The 13,065-nt window shown below is 41.2% G+C and overlaps 1 protein-coding gene across 11 annotated transcripts in view; it reads left to right on the top strand.

The window, feature by feature from the left end:
- ANKRD27 (ankyrin repeat domain 27) overlaps positions 1-13,065 on the top strand; it is a 71,325-nt gene that overhangs the window by 49,697 nt on the left and 8,563 nt on the right. For 9 of the 11 annotated variants that reach the window (XM_073307841.2, XM_073307837.2, XM_078848119.1 and 6 more), the window contains 5 exons: positions 114-236; positions 2,476-2,673; positions 7,073-7,192; positions 7,837-7,998; positions 11,845-11,956. In XM_073307841.2, the coding sequence (XP_073163942.2) occupies positions 114-236; positions 2,476-2,673; positions 7,073-7,192; positions 7,837-7,998; positions 11,845-11,956 (715 nt within the window). Of the gene's footprint in view, positions 1-113; positions 237-2,475; positions 2,674-7,072; positions 7,193-7,836; positions 7,999-10,190; positions 11,957-13,065 lie in introns of those variants that run through there. The other 2 variants (XM_078848121.1, XM_078848120.1) reach the window with 2 other exon arrangements.

The raw sequence follows: 13,065 nt of genomic DNA, 5'->3' as shown, positions 1-13,065 counted from the left end.
CATTCAGGCTCTCTAACTTATTCTGTGTTTGTGAAATTAACATGTACATGTTTTTAATTATCAGGAGATAGAAATTTTGGGCAATATAAAGTCGGACTTCCTTTTTATGCCAGGTTCGCTATCTTTTGGAATGGATGGAGGAAGATGTAGAAGAAACAGACGAAGCTGACGATACAGTAACTCCAGAGCTTTGTCACCCATTATGCCAGTGCTCAAAATGTGAGCCAATACAAAAGGTTGGAATTTTTTTCTGTTTTGTAGACAGAATAACTTTTGCATTCCTGTAGTTAGGTTTTTTTAGCCCAGGGAAATAATATTCCTATTCTTCTGCACAGCTGCGTCTCTGCTCACAAGAGTCCTGTAATAAATGTGCACAGATCTTAATAAGAAAAGGAGTACTTGTGGCACCTTAGAGACTAACCAATTTATTTGAGCATGAGCTTTTGTGAGCTACAGCTCACGAAAGCTCATGCTCAAATAAATTGGTTAGTCTCTAAGGTGCCACAAGTACTCCTTTTCTTTTTGCGAATACGGACTAACAGGGCTGTTACTCTGAAACAGATCTTAATAGAGTTCATCACCTTATGAGATGAAGTTGCTGTACTTGATAATCAGGCTGTGGAAAGGATTGGAATAGAGAATCAGTGTTCAGAAGCTCATTTTGATTTCTGATGGAGGAGTGGAAAACTTGTATTTTTGGATTTTCTTCTTCACCCCCTTTTTGTATTGTTTTGGTCCAGGATTTGTAGTCCATGTTTTCAGTACGTTCTGAGTAACTTCGTAAACGTGAGGGTAAAGAGCAACTCTGCTCTAGGCCTCCCAGTTGTTTCCTTTACCCCCTTATCTGCTCTAGGCCCTTGATAACTTGCCCTCTCGGCTCACGGAACGTTTTATTCTTTGGTAATATCTTAGCAGGAAATTTCCTGTCCTCATAAATATCAATACAATACTTATAAGACCACTTTATTGTTTATCATATCTTTCATTCAAACTGTATCTAAAAAACTAAAGAGCTAAATAAAATTATGGAGAATTGTTGTCTCCCTTACCCATTATTTATCATATAGCAGAGAGAGAAATGGGCTATGATATGGGATTAATCATGTTCCTTCTTGGAAGCCACTGCCATGCCTCCTAAGGAGGAGTAGTATTGAATGCATAAATACTAATAACTGTTTCCTTAGAACACATGTTTTGGGTCTCATTTGTGGAAATAAGGAATGCTCATAATTTAAAGAAAATAGAAAGCTAATTATCTGCAACTGAGAAGGAAAAATGATTATTGTGACTGAGTGATGGAATCTCTTGCTTACCGAAACAAGGGCTTTGAGACATTTTAGTTTAGCTAACTGGTAACTGTGGAATGACCACCTGGCTCTTGAATAAAAATAAGAAGGCATTTGTTAAGTAATCTTGCAACTACACACTGTAGTTGGGAATAAGGAAGAATGGGAAAGGTTCACTACCATTGTGAAACTTTGGCTTCCATGCAGTCTGAGAGAGCAGTAGAACAGGACATTCTCTAAGTAGTCTGTAGGCCACATCCCAGTTGGATCTCAAGTGACTTTTTCCATAGACGGCCTCCAAGGAATTCATGCCATATAGTCCCTCCTATTGTTCTGTCTCAGTCAGGGTACTGTTTCCTAAAGGGCTGTCATACGAATGCAGATCAATAAAGTTTAGCAGATCTGCAGAATTCCATTTCCTCAAAGTTTGTGATTTCCCAAAGACTATAGCAATTATTAGTATACACTATATTGTGCCATGGATTGTTTCCATAGGACTGGAATTAATTTTAGCTGTAGTTGTAGCCCTCAAAAACTGGACCTTCTCATAGAAGGGAAGTAGACTAAGTAATATCTGTCTCTAAGAATGTAGACTGTGTTCAGTTCTATAATCAAGTGTGTAAAACAAATGTGAGGTGTAACATTAACCCCTACCAGTCATACCATACTATATCCCACTAGAGCTAACAACTAATGCAAGTCTGGATCTCTTAAATCACCTGTCAAACTGAGCAGTTTTCAGTCCCTGCTAATAATAAAAATCTTTTTGTGAAATTTCTCTATAGTAACCTATCTTGTTTAAGGAGGGAAAAATAAGACAATTATCTGTCACCAGTGCTCAGGGCCAGTTCTAGGGGTGGGGCAGCAGGGCGATAATTCCCTGGGTGCCAGTTTTCAGGGGGCACTATCCTGCTGTGCCACTTGCCTTTTTTTGCTCCCATCTGATTGGCTGACTCTGTGGGGTTTTTTGTTTTTTTTGGCTTGGCTCGGGCTGTTGATGCCAGTGCCACCCAACTGCTTGGCTTTACCAGGTATCTCACTGAAGGTCTTAAATAAGACTCCCTGGACAATAGTGTTTGTAATGTCTGTCTGCCTGTTTCATATGTACTATGCAGGTATTTAACTGCTCTTTACTGAGTAGAAAGTGTTGTGATCAGTTTTCTGTGGTTTTTATTCTTTCTCCCAACAGAAGCTTGCAAGAATCCCTGCTAATGGACTTGGAGTAAATGTTACAAACCAGGATGGCTTTACACCACTACATGTGGCTGCACTGCATGGGCATCCTGAGTTAGTCTACCTTTTGTTGAAACACGGTGCCAATATCAGTGCAAAGAATACTAACCATGCTGTACCTCTTCATCTGGCTTGTCAGAAAGGTCACTTTCAGGTAACTGGTTCACTTCATAGCTATAAGCACAGCAGGTAGATTTTATTGGGGTGTGGGTGGTAGCTGAGTAAGTGTGTGTCCTTGGAGGGAGGAGACTAGAACGGGGAAGAAAGGGGACAAATTCCTATCCCCTCTCTTCATTCCAGGAAGTGGGAGGGTTGGTTAAGGTAGCAGAGGCCAGAGTATAAAGGGGACTTCATAGTATTGTTCCTTGTGCTGCTTTATGCTGAAGAAGCAGACTGGGCACAGTGAGGCGCTCTGTCTGCTTGGGTAAGGGATAAAGCCTCTTTCAGTAGCCTCAGCATGGACTGTGCTGGGCTAGCCTGAGGATTTTGTTTTGAAGGGTGAGGTGAGTAAACTAGACCAGACGGGTCTGGCCCCTTGTTTTGGAGAGGGGACACAGGATGAATGTATTCCTCCTAAATGTTAAACTTGATATGGTGCCTCAGGGACTCCCTTCTGAATCCAAAATGGCGGTGGGACTTGCAGGAAGGCAAGCTATTGTCACTTTGCAGCAGTCAAATGCAAGTGGGTTATAGCTCTGCTTTACTGCACAACCTGACAGACCTGAGGTCACCCCACACTCCTGAAAATCAATAGTAGTTCCCAGTGTGTGTGTATCTTCTTTATATTAGTGAACACACACATTCAGATATCAGAATATATATACAATTTCAAAACACTTGGTTACAGGCAGTCTGTCATAAAGGCATGTATGTGTCCTCTGCATCCATTGTATTCTCTTAGTGAGCTTCTCTATATGATACAAACATAGAAACTAAAGGTATTTCAAGGGAATCTGTGATCTAAATAGGTGAGGCCTTGATGGTTCTCATTAACTCACTGGGACCCCAGTCCTACTTCTATTGGAGATCGTGGGAGTTTTGCCATCACTTCGGTTGGAAGCATAATCAGGTCCAAGAGACTGTCTTGACTTGTCACTTGGCAGCAGTCAACATCATGCAGTGAAAATTAGGCCTTCTGGAGTGAAAGAACTAACCCATTAGCCCGCTACACTAATCTGCTACATACATTTCTTCAATCTGCAAACTACTTTGACACTGACTTCTTACAACTCATCTTGTGTAGTGTATTAACAGTGAGAAATATCTTTACATTCAAGTGAGGCACATTTGGGTGTATTAAAAATTATTAAAGCTTCCATATATAGGCAGCTGGACACTTCTCATTACAAGGTAGAATGACTTCTCCCAAATTAACCATTTAAAGAGGGCTTTTAGACTGAAAAGATTTTAGTTTTGTGATTACTTTAGCCTCCCAAGCTCAGACACTTTTCTGATACCTATGCTGTGGAGTAGGCTTTTAATGTGGTTTTCATGTACATTTTTGTGGTTCAAGTTGATTTAATCAGATTATTAATTCCTTGGGGCAGGGATTGTGTCTTCATATGTGTTAGTACAACACCTAGCACAGCAGGAATCCAGTCCTGTTGTGGGGGAGTAAGGGTGAGGGTTGGCCCTCCAGAAATATTACTGATAACATTCTCAGCCCAGAGTGTATATTTGCAACATCACTTACTAGAATAGATTTGTTTTGTTCTGGAATAGAAGGCCTTGACCCTGGTCTGTATCCCAAAGAATTGTCACTGTTTACATTGTTTCCCGTGTGCTTTTTGTATTGTATTTTGGCATGGATGTGTCAAAAATGACAAATTGAGCTTTCAGAGTAATAGTTCTAGTCTCCACAAAAGAAATATATACTACAGGATATCACCTCTAGCGGTCTCTTCATCATACGTATGCTTAGAAAAAAGTATACACCAGTAACACACACTATGAACTATGGGTCAGTCAAACATTTTTTATGTGAAAGAATTCTTTTCACTTCAAAACAAAATACAACTTCCTTATTGGTGGTCTGAACTTTGTGGCCAAACAAGCAAAGCAGTTTGCATCAGGTAGTGCTGTTAGCTAATATTTCATGTTCCAAAATAACTAAGTGGTTTTGGAAAATAGTCAAGATAAGCCTGACATAGAGCAAAAAGGAAGTTAAAGGTTTTTATGTCTTTAAAAAAACCTCCCATCCAGAAAATTCCCCTGAGAAAGAGAGAGAAGATGCCTCCCATGCTGCAGTAACCACTCTCTCAGTACTGAAATTGTTTATGTATGGGCTTTCTCCTTCTTAATGGCCTGAAATTACTGTATAATGTAAGTGTTGGCTCAAATTGAACCATTTCATATCAAACATGTTATAATAAATGTCTTGTGAACCGGCTTTTCATACATATTTTTATTCATTTTTAGACTGATTTCAACCCATGTTTAAAAACTTCTGCCTCATGTTTAAAGATTTAAAAAGAAACTAATTTAATAGCTATCTGCTAGCAGCAGAATTTCTGCTAACAGACCTCGTGAAATTAGCCTTGCTGAGACTGGGAGTGATGCTGTTTTAAGTAGATTTTCCCAGGATTTCATCCCCTCTCCATTACATTGCCTGGCTTAGTCTCCCTTATGGCTATGTATTCATATACTTCGGGTCATTCTTTTCTTTGTGTTGTGCTCCGTTCTTCTCTGAGGACGTGACGTCATTGAGTTCCTTTTATATGCACTTGCTGCTGCATTTTTAGATGGAATGTGGTCAGTGTTGTACACACCTGAGTTTAGTTTTAGCGTAACGCTGATCCAGGGATTGAAACTTCCTTCTACCCTTCAGAAAACTGTAGTCAGGTGGATCTGTTTCATCCTGTGGCATGTCCATCTCCTGGGCTTTTCAGAGGGTTTGTTCCGTATCTTTTGAGAACTTCACAGAGGAAGAAAGTCTCTCCCTTCAGAGTTCAAGGATATGTGTGTGTATATGCATGCACACATTGGAGTCCTTACGGGGGAGTGCTACGTTCTTCTGCTCTTTAATCATGCAGTCAGAGCAGGGAGACGTGCCACTTGAAGCTCTGTGAATGGTGTTTAGTTCCCTGTTTGGTTCCAGGCGCAGCTGCGGACATGGAAAGTACTGAAGGAGAAAAATAAGCTAGTTGAGGTGGTGGGGAGGAGAGAAAGTGGTTGAAGAGACTGATGTAGGGGAGACAGTAAATGGAAGGGGAAAATATTGGATGTGAGAAAGCAGGTGGAAAGGACAGAAATGGAGAAGGGGATGAGAAATCTGATATTTTTCTTCCTTTTCTCTCTGGAGTGTGGAAAGAAGAGAGGAAAAGCCAGTACAATGGAATTAAAATGAAGAGAACTTGAGAGAGTGAGAGAGAGAGAGAGAGAGAGAGAGAGAGAATACTAAAGAAAATGTAAACAAGGAGGAAAAGATGTCCATGAATGGTCAATGAATGTTAGTTCTCTGGTGTTAGACTGTATAGTACTTACCTGCCAATTATCCTACAACTCCCTAATCTGCTAGGATGAGGGATGCCAGGATGGCGTTGCTGTGGAGCATTCATCCTTTATAAGGTCATTGGCCGTGTGTGTGTGCGTGCACACACATACAATTCACATGTTCCAGAACCAGGTTATTTATTTTACTGACTATATGGGACTGGTGGGGAAAGTTTCAAATTAATTTTTTTTAACCTCTAAGGAGCAAAATATTAAAACAAAGTAGGTAGAAAACTGTGCCAGATGGTCAGCAGTTGACCCGGAGAGAAGCATCCTTCTACTGCTTGTCAGCCATGATGAGTGCTGTGTCATCCAGACAGATACCAAGCAAAGCATCCATACTTCAGACAGAGGAAAAATCTTTTCATTGTTTGGATTTTCTTTGAATGTTAAATTTATATTGGATCCTTTAAAGATCTCCTCCAACCTGTTTATTTTAAAGGAAAGTAAATTGCATGCAGCATTCCTAGATTAGGTGCTTAAAATAACTAAACTTTCTTATTGTGACCAGTGGAAATTTATACTGAAATTACTGCTTTTTCCATCTATCTGTGTTTGTTCTCCATGAACTTAACTTCCCAAAGTTGACTGGTAAATTTGGGTGCCTCCATTTTTGGCAGCCCCACTTTGAGCAAGCCTGGTTTTCAAAAAGTGCTGGGCACCCAAAATCACAAGTCACATTTGAAAATGCAGGCCCATGTAAGTCTGATGGGCATAGGTAACAAAGCAGCCTTTAGATTGTCTGCATAAGATGCTCCTTATTGGCATTACAACAAGTTGGCACAATATAGGAACATGGAGCAAGGGGTACACAAGGTTCAAGAATCCAGATTCTGAATTTTTCCTAGTTTGAACCAGTGTTCTCTGCATCAGTGGGACTCTTAAATTAAACCACTGGTTCTGAGTATCTGAAACACTTCAGTCTTGATTTACAGTATCAGAAAATATATTCCATTAGAAGTGTCATTAATGGTGATGCAGTAATGACAATGGTATTTTAACTCTATGATTCTGGTAAGTTAAAGTATTTTAAACTGGCATTTTAATCTCTCTTCCCATAGGTAGTAAAGTGTCTAGTGGATTGCAATGCTAAACAAAATAAAAAGGATGTACATGGAAATACTCCCTTAATTTATGCTTGCTTGAATGGCCAACATGAGATTGCTGCCTTGTTGTTAGAGGTAAGACTTCTTCACAGAAAAGGTTATGTTCAAAATATCCTTCCTCTTGTGATATTTAAGATGGAACCTTTAATATTACAAGTACTGAATACAAAACATTAGTATTAATACTAGTAATGCATTTATCCTTTAAAACTGCTGGAAGGAAAATTCAGAGCAGTTTTGTATCCCTCCCCCATTAACTCCATCCACTATGGTGTTTTGTTTAGATAAATACTTCTGTAATGTTATTGCAAGTAACATATATTATTTAACAACTTAGTGCCTGGTGTCTAGCTTTTTTGCTAATGGTGTATGTCATCAGAATTCCAGATAACTGGTAGCAAAAGCTGATAATATACCAAAAGCATTTTCTTCTTAAAGATCTCTCTCAGGCCTCACCAACATGAGTGGGATATGTAGCAGATATATGCAAAATGAGATGAGTTGATTCATGAAATTAAGGGGAGAATGATCACTGTTGTAGTGTTTATTGCTGTTGAACTCACTGTGGAAATCTACACTTTCTGTAAGTAGCTGTAAGGTTTCTAATGGATTGTTTTGGTGTAGTACTCTGTGCTTTTTTACAGGAGACAAGGAGAAAGGTAGTGTGATGCTATTTTTTCCTTATAACATTTAATTCAAATGTTTACTTTTTCTTCCAGCATGGGGCCTCAGTCAACCTTTCTAACAGAAAGGGAAATACAGCACTGCATGAGGCTGTGTTAGGAAAACATGAAGTCTTGGTAGAGCTGTTACTTCAGAATGGTGCTTCGAACCACATTAGGAACAAAAGACAGTGTACACCTCTTGACTGTGCTGAGCTGGTAGGTGAAGAAAGTCCACATCTACTATTAGTTGTCCCATTTTAGCTTGTTCTAAACTCCAGTATTTATCTCTTACGAGGAAAATGGAATTGTACAGGCTTGTCACATAACCATTTCCAGCCAAACATAAGCGAGGATTGTCAGGAATATTGTTAATTTAAAATGATAGGTGAGGGCAGGAAATCCTGAAGCACAATGAAGCTCTAGTGCTCATTTGATAAATCTTGTTTTTGATTAACATCTTACAATATCATTTCTCTCCTTCTCCTTCAGTTTTGTTTTATCACAGGTCTGTTGAGAATTTCCAGCTAAACAAAATTTCCTTCTGTTTGAACAGCCACATTTGAGTTCTTCAGTAGCATTCTAACTGTGTTTCCAGAGGACTAGAAATGGCCTTATTTTGATTCTTTCAATTCCATGTAGCTTCTGTAGAACTGTCTGGCTAAAACAGCATGTACCACAAGGAACTGTGTTGCAAACATATTGGTAAAAGCAAAATAGAATTGGGGTACCATCTCTGTTAACTCTTAATGAAAAACTGCCATTGGTTACTTATTGAAATCTACAGCAAAATATGCCATCAGGGAGGGAAAAGACAAAACAAAACATTCTTTAGTAAAAGAGGATGGAAGCTTTAAGTATATGCAGAGCAAGTAATTCTCTGACTTAAATTATCACAGGATGTGCTTCATGGCTGGGTGAGTCAGGGCAGTCTGAAGGACCATATTGTTGAGTACTAGAATTCTTTTGCTTCCCTTAGGAGAATCCTTGCTTGGCAGAAGGGGAGGAAAGAAGTCCATTGCGGGAAGCTGAATGCTTCCTACCATAGATGATAGTGAGGCAGATTGTTCAAAGGAATAAGGGCTCTTCAGATTGTTTGTTTGTTTTTCTACTATCGTATATTTCCAAAATCCATTGTCAGGGAAAGCAATGTTTTAGACCGGGGCGGGCAAACTTTTTGGCCTGAGTGCCACATTGGGTTTTGGAAATAGTATGGAGGGCCGGGGGTTGTGGCCTGGCCCCCACCTCCTATCCGCACCCCCCCGGGACCCCTGCCCCATCCAACCCCCCCATTCCCTGACGGCCCCCCCGGGACCCCTGCCCCATCCACACACCCCCGCTCCCTGTCCCCTGACTGCCCCTGGACTCCTGCCCCTAACTGCCCCCCGCCACCCCATCCAAACCCTCCTCTTCATTCCTGACTGCCCGCCTAGAACCCCTGCCCCATCCAACCACCCCCTTCTCCCTGTCCCCTGACTGCCCCCCACTGCCCCATCCAACCCCCCCTCCTTCCTGACTGCCCCCCGGGACCCCTGCCCCCATTCAACCTCCTGTTCCCGCCCCGCCCCCTATCCACACCCCTGCCCCGAACTCCCCAGCCCTCTATCCAACCCCCCCTGCTCCGTGCCCCCTTACTGCACGGTCTGGAGCACCGGGGGCTGGCATTGCTACAGCCGTGCCACCTGGCTGGAGCCAGGCCACGGCCTGCTGCCACCGCGCAGCACAGAGCACCGGGTCAGGCCGGGCTCTGCAGCTGTGCTGCCCCAGGAGCTCACAGAGCATTGCACTGGTGGTGGAGTGAGCTGCGGCTGCGGGGGTGAGGGACAGCGGGGGAGGGGCCGGGAGCTAGTCTCCTGGGGCAGGAGCTCAGGGGCTGGGCAGGAGGGTCCCGTGGGCCGTAGATTGCCCACCTCTGTTTTAGACCCATTTGCAGTCCCTCTTGTCCCTTAGGTGCCTGGCTTGGCTTCCTTCTCTTCACTGTGTTCCAACCCCTTGGATCTCTGGCTTGCAGTGCCCTGTGTTACAGTGCCTGTAAATATGACCGGCCTAACTGTATTGGGCACCTGCAAGAAACTTTTCTTTGGGAGTCTGTGACCAGTGGCTAATTACAGTGACCTCAAAACAACTTATTCAGAACAAATATATTGTTTATTCATCCAAAGGTGCATAACCTCACAAGCAAAGAGAAAAGGGTTAAAACACCAAAAGTCTATATGAATCTGGTCTAATCTAAACTTGCCTTACAAATTCTGGTAAGCACCACTTAGCTCAACTATATCCATTTCTGTGCTGGGAGCAACATAGCCCTGCTGAAGCTTCTCTCTCTCTGTTTCCCCCTGAGCAGCTGCTGCCCAGCCCCGACTTCCTGTCTAGGTGATGGTTTTAATGGTTTAGTATCCCTTTGATCCTAGGTTCTGGCCTTGGGGGAATAAATCAGGAACCAGGTAGGTAGGCATTTCCTGATTCAATAGTGTCTCTCTTTCCCCCTCTCCTCACTTTCTGTTAAGGACGCCTAGTATTCTCTGAGGAGGTTTCTATCTCTTTTTTCATTTCCTGCTTGTTTTTTTTTCTTAACAGCCCCTTTGATTTAACTCTGTGTAGTCAGACAGAATTAATATCAAGCAAATAAACTGGGGAACATATACAATTCATGCAAAAATAATACAGCTCCCCCTCATTCTTCACATCCATACATCCCTCTCTTCTGATGCAAACCTTGCTCATTCTCTGATTGATTTCTCATCTTGATTACAGAAACCATTTTTTCCAGCCCTCCATTTTCTTCTCTCCTCCTCCAATTTGATATCAGTCCCACTGCTAGTTGTATTCCTCACTCCAGCTATCTCCACATTTTCCCTTCACTCCCTTTTGCTGTTTCTTACCATGTCAAACTCAAGCCCTTCTCACGCTCCCCTTCAGAGGTAATGCATGATCTTGCCTCCAAGTCTTCTTGCTTCAGCCTATTGCCTTTGCTTACTCCCTACTCTCCTCCTAATCCAGCCTCCTTACCACTCCCTTTATTGTCCTTTTTCAGACTGCTACCTTATGCTTGGAACAGTTCCCCACTCCTTGCCTGCCTGGTGTCCTCTCTTCCAAGAATACATCCTATACTAGTCTCATCTTCTCTAGTAACCTCCTCACACTTTCCCTTACCTGAATTATTGTCCGTTTGCCCTCTGGGGAGTGCCTACCTCTTGTAACACACTGTGTTCAGTAAGTCAGGGAAATTTAAAGTGACTGTACTTTTTTTTTTTTTTTTTTTAAAGAAAATGGGAGAAAGATTATATTTTAAAATATAAAACAGCAACAGCCTTCTTTCTGAGCCACATGGGTATAGCCACATGTGTATAGTCATGCTCTGAGGGAAGAGCACTGGGAATCTCCTATGGCTACTCCCCTAGTTATTGCTTTAGTAATGCTTTAGAAATCAAGAAGATATTGGGATATTCTAATTGGCTATGAGTGATGGGAATTCTACCTAAATAATGTTTAGTTAAATGCACAGCTCTAACTTCCCCATTTAGTAATAGCAATAAATGCTCCACAATATTAAATTACCCAGGATTATTGCACTGCGTGGGTGATTACAGTCACTCTGCTTTCAGCTTTGTACTCTATAACAGCCCCTAAGGTATGTGATAGTGGCCCTAAAGTGCACTGCTGCCTGGATCTTATTACATCTATTATTTATTCATAAATTAGATCAACCCATAAATTACCTGGTTTAAAACAGCAATTTGTAGAATTGGTAACTTTCATCTTTTCCAAATCGGCAATATTTTAATGGTAGACCACCTGTGGAGAACACAACCTTTAGCTCACCAGTTTGGAATAGCAGAGCTTGTGGAACATTAGATGAATTTCTGCTTCCATTTAAACTTTAGATTAAAATATTCATGTAATTGTAGGTTTGTATTTATAAAGGGGTATATCATGCTGTTTGTTCCAGTCATTTTGGCTGAAAAGGATTAACCAGCTCATTCTGCATTGACTACTAGAAACCTAATGTATACTGATGTTTTCTTTGTTTTAATAATGGTGAAAACTGAAACTCTTGTTATTAAGAATTCAAATATCATGAAGTTGCTACAAACAGCACCAAGCTGTGCACCATCATCAGCGGAGGAAGGAGAAACAGACTATGGGCAGCATGTTACTGTCAAGATCAGGAAAAAAGGTATGTGTCGCATTTTTATTAGTATAAATAGAAAGAAGAGATTTGGGGATGAATTTGTGCTAGATCAGATATTCTCTAGTATTTATTTTATACATAAGGAACTTTAAGGAACAGTCAGCTGCATTACGTACTATTTATTACAAGTAACATCTAAATTTACTGTAACTGAAAAAGATTGGAGGAGGGAAAGTAATTTGGCTGTTAAATTTACCTTGTGCATTTGATGTTACTTTGCGTAACTTTCATAGTCTCTTCTGAGTAGTCAGTTTTCTCTTTTTGCTTGTGAGTCTCCATCACACGCACCAACAGAAGAGAGACATGTAACAGTGGGGAAAATGTGGCAGTAAAACCATCACAGCTGCTGGGGAATTGAGGACAGGGTAGTACCTGACACTGCTTTTAGATTACTTTTTAAAATTGTGACTAGATTTCAGGTTGGCCGTTCCTTTTACACATTATGGAATCTGTAAACACAGAGGTCCATTTGTGTTTATACAGAGGGAGAAGAGAATTTGTTAATTCAGTATTCCTGTGTGTTTGCTTTGTGGTCTTTTCTTAATATATGTAAGGATAATTTTTTAAGAGAGTTGTGTGGAAAGAAGAGAGAGTTAGGATCTACGTTACCTTCACCGAAGACCTATTTCATCTGAAAAAAATATGTTCAAGTAGTCAAGTAAATGGGCAGAATCCGAGTTTAAAGTGATTTACACTGAAAAGCTGCCTTGGAAACTGAATGAAGGAAGTACTCTCTGTAGTTGTGCTAACTAGCTGCTCATGTTTGGAAACAAATACAATCAGTGCTACTAACTCTGCACTAAGCTATGGCAAAGTGCCAGTCTTGCCTTAAAATCCACCTGCAGTTTCTCAGATGAGCTGGCATGAGGGGGAGCAATACAACAGGAAAGATAAGTGACATTTTGCATTCGTGCTTAGCATCAGAAAAGGGCAGGACCTGGTTTAAGGAAGACTTAAGTCTCTGCTTTTGTTTGTGTACATGCAGCCAGTTCGACTTGTTACATCCCAGTTGATAACAGGGCAGTAGCATTCTGTACCTATGCTGAAATACACATGTTCCATGAATTTGAACTCAGGGGTCGCAGTGGTTTTTG

The sequence above is a fragment of the Lepidochelys kempii genome, chromosome 12, assembly GCF_965140285.1.
Source record: "Lepidochelys kempii isolate rLepKem1 chromosome 12, rLepKem1.hap1, whole genome shotgun sequence".
Classification (NCBI taxonomy): domain Eukaryota; kingdom Metazoa; phylum Chordata; order Testudines; family Cheloniidae; genus Lepidochelys; species Lepidochelys kempii.
Note: the sequence above shows the minus strand (reverse complement) of the source record. Positions and strands in the feature narration are given on the sequence as shown.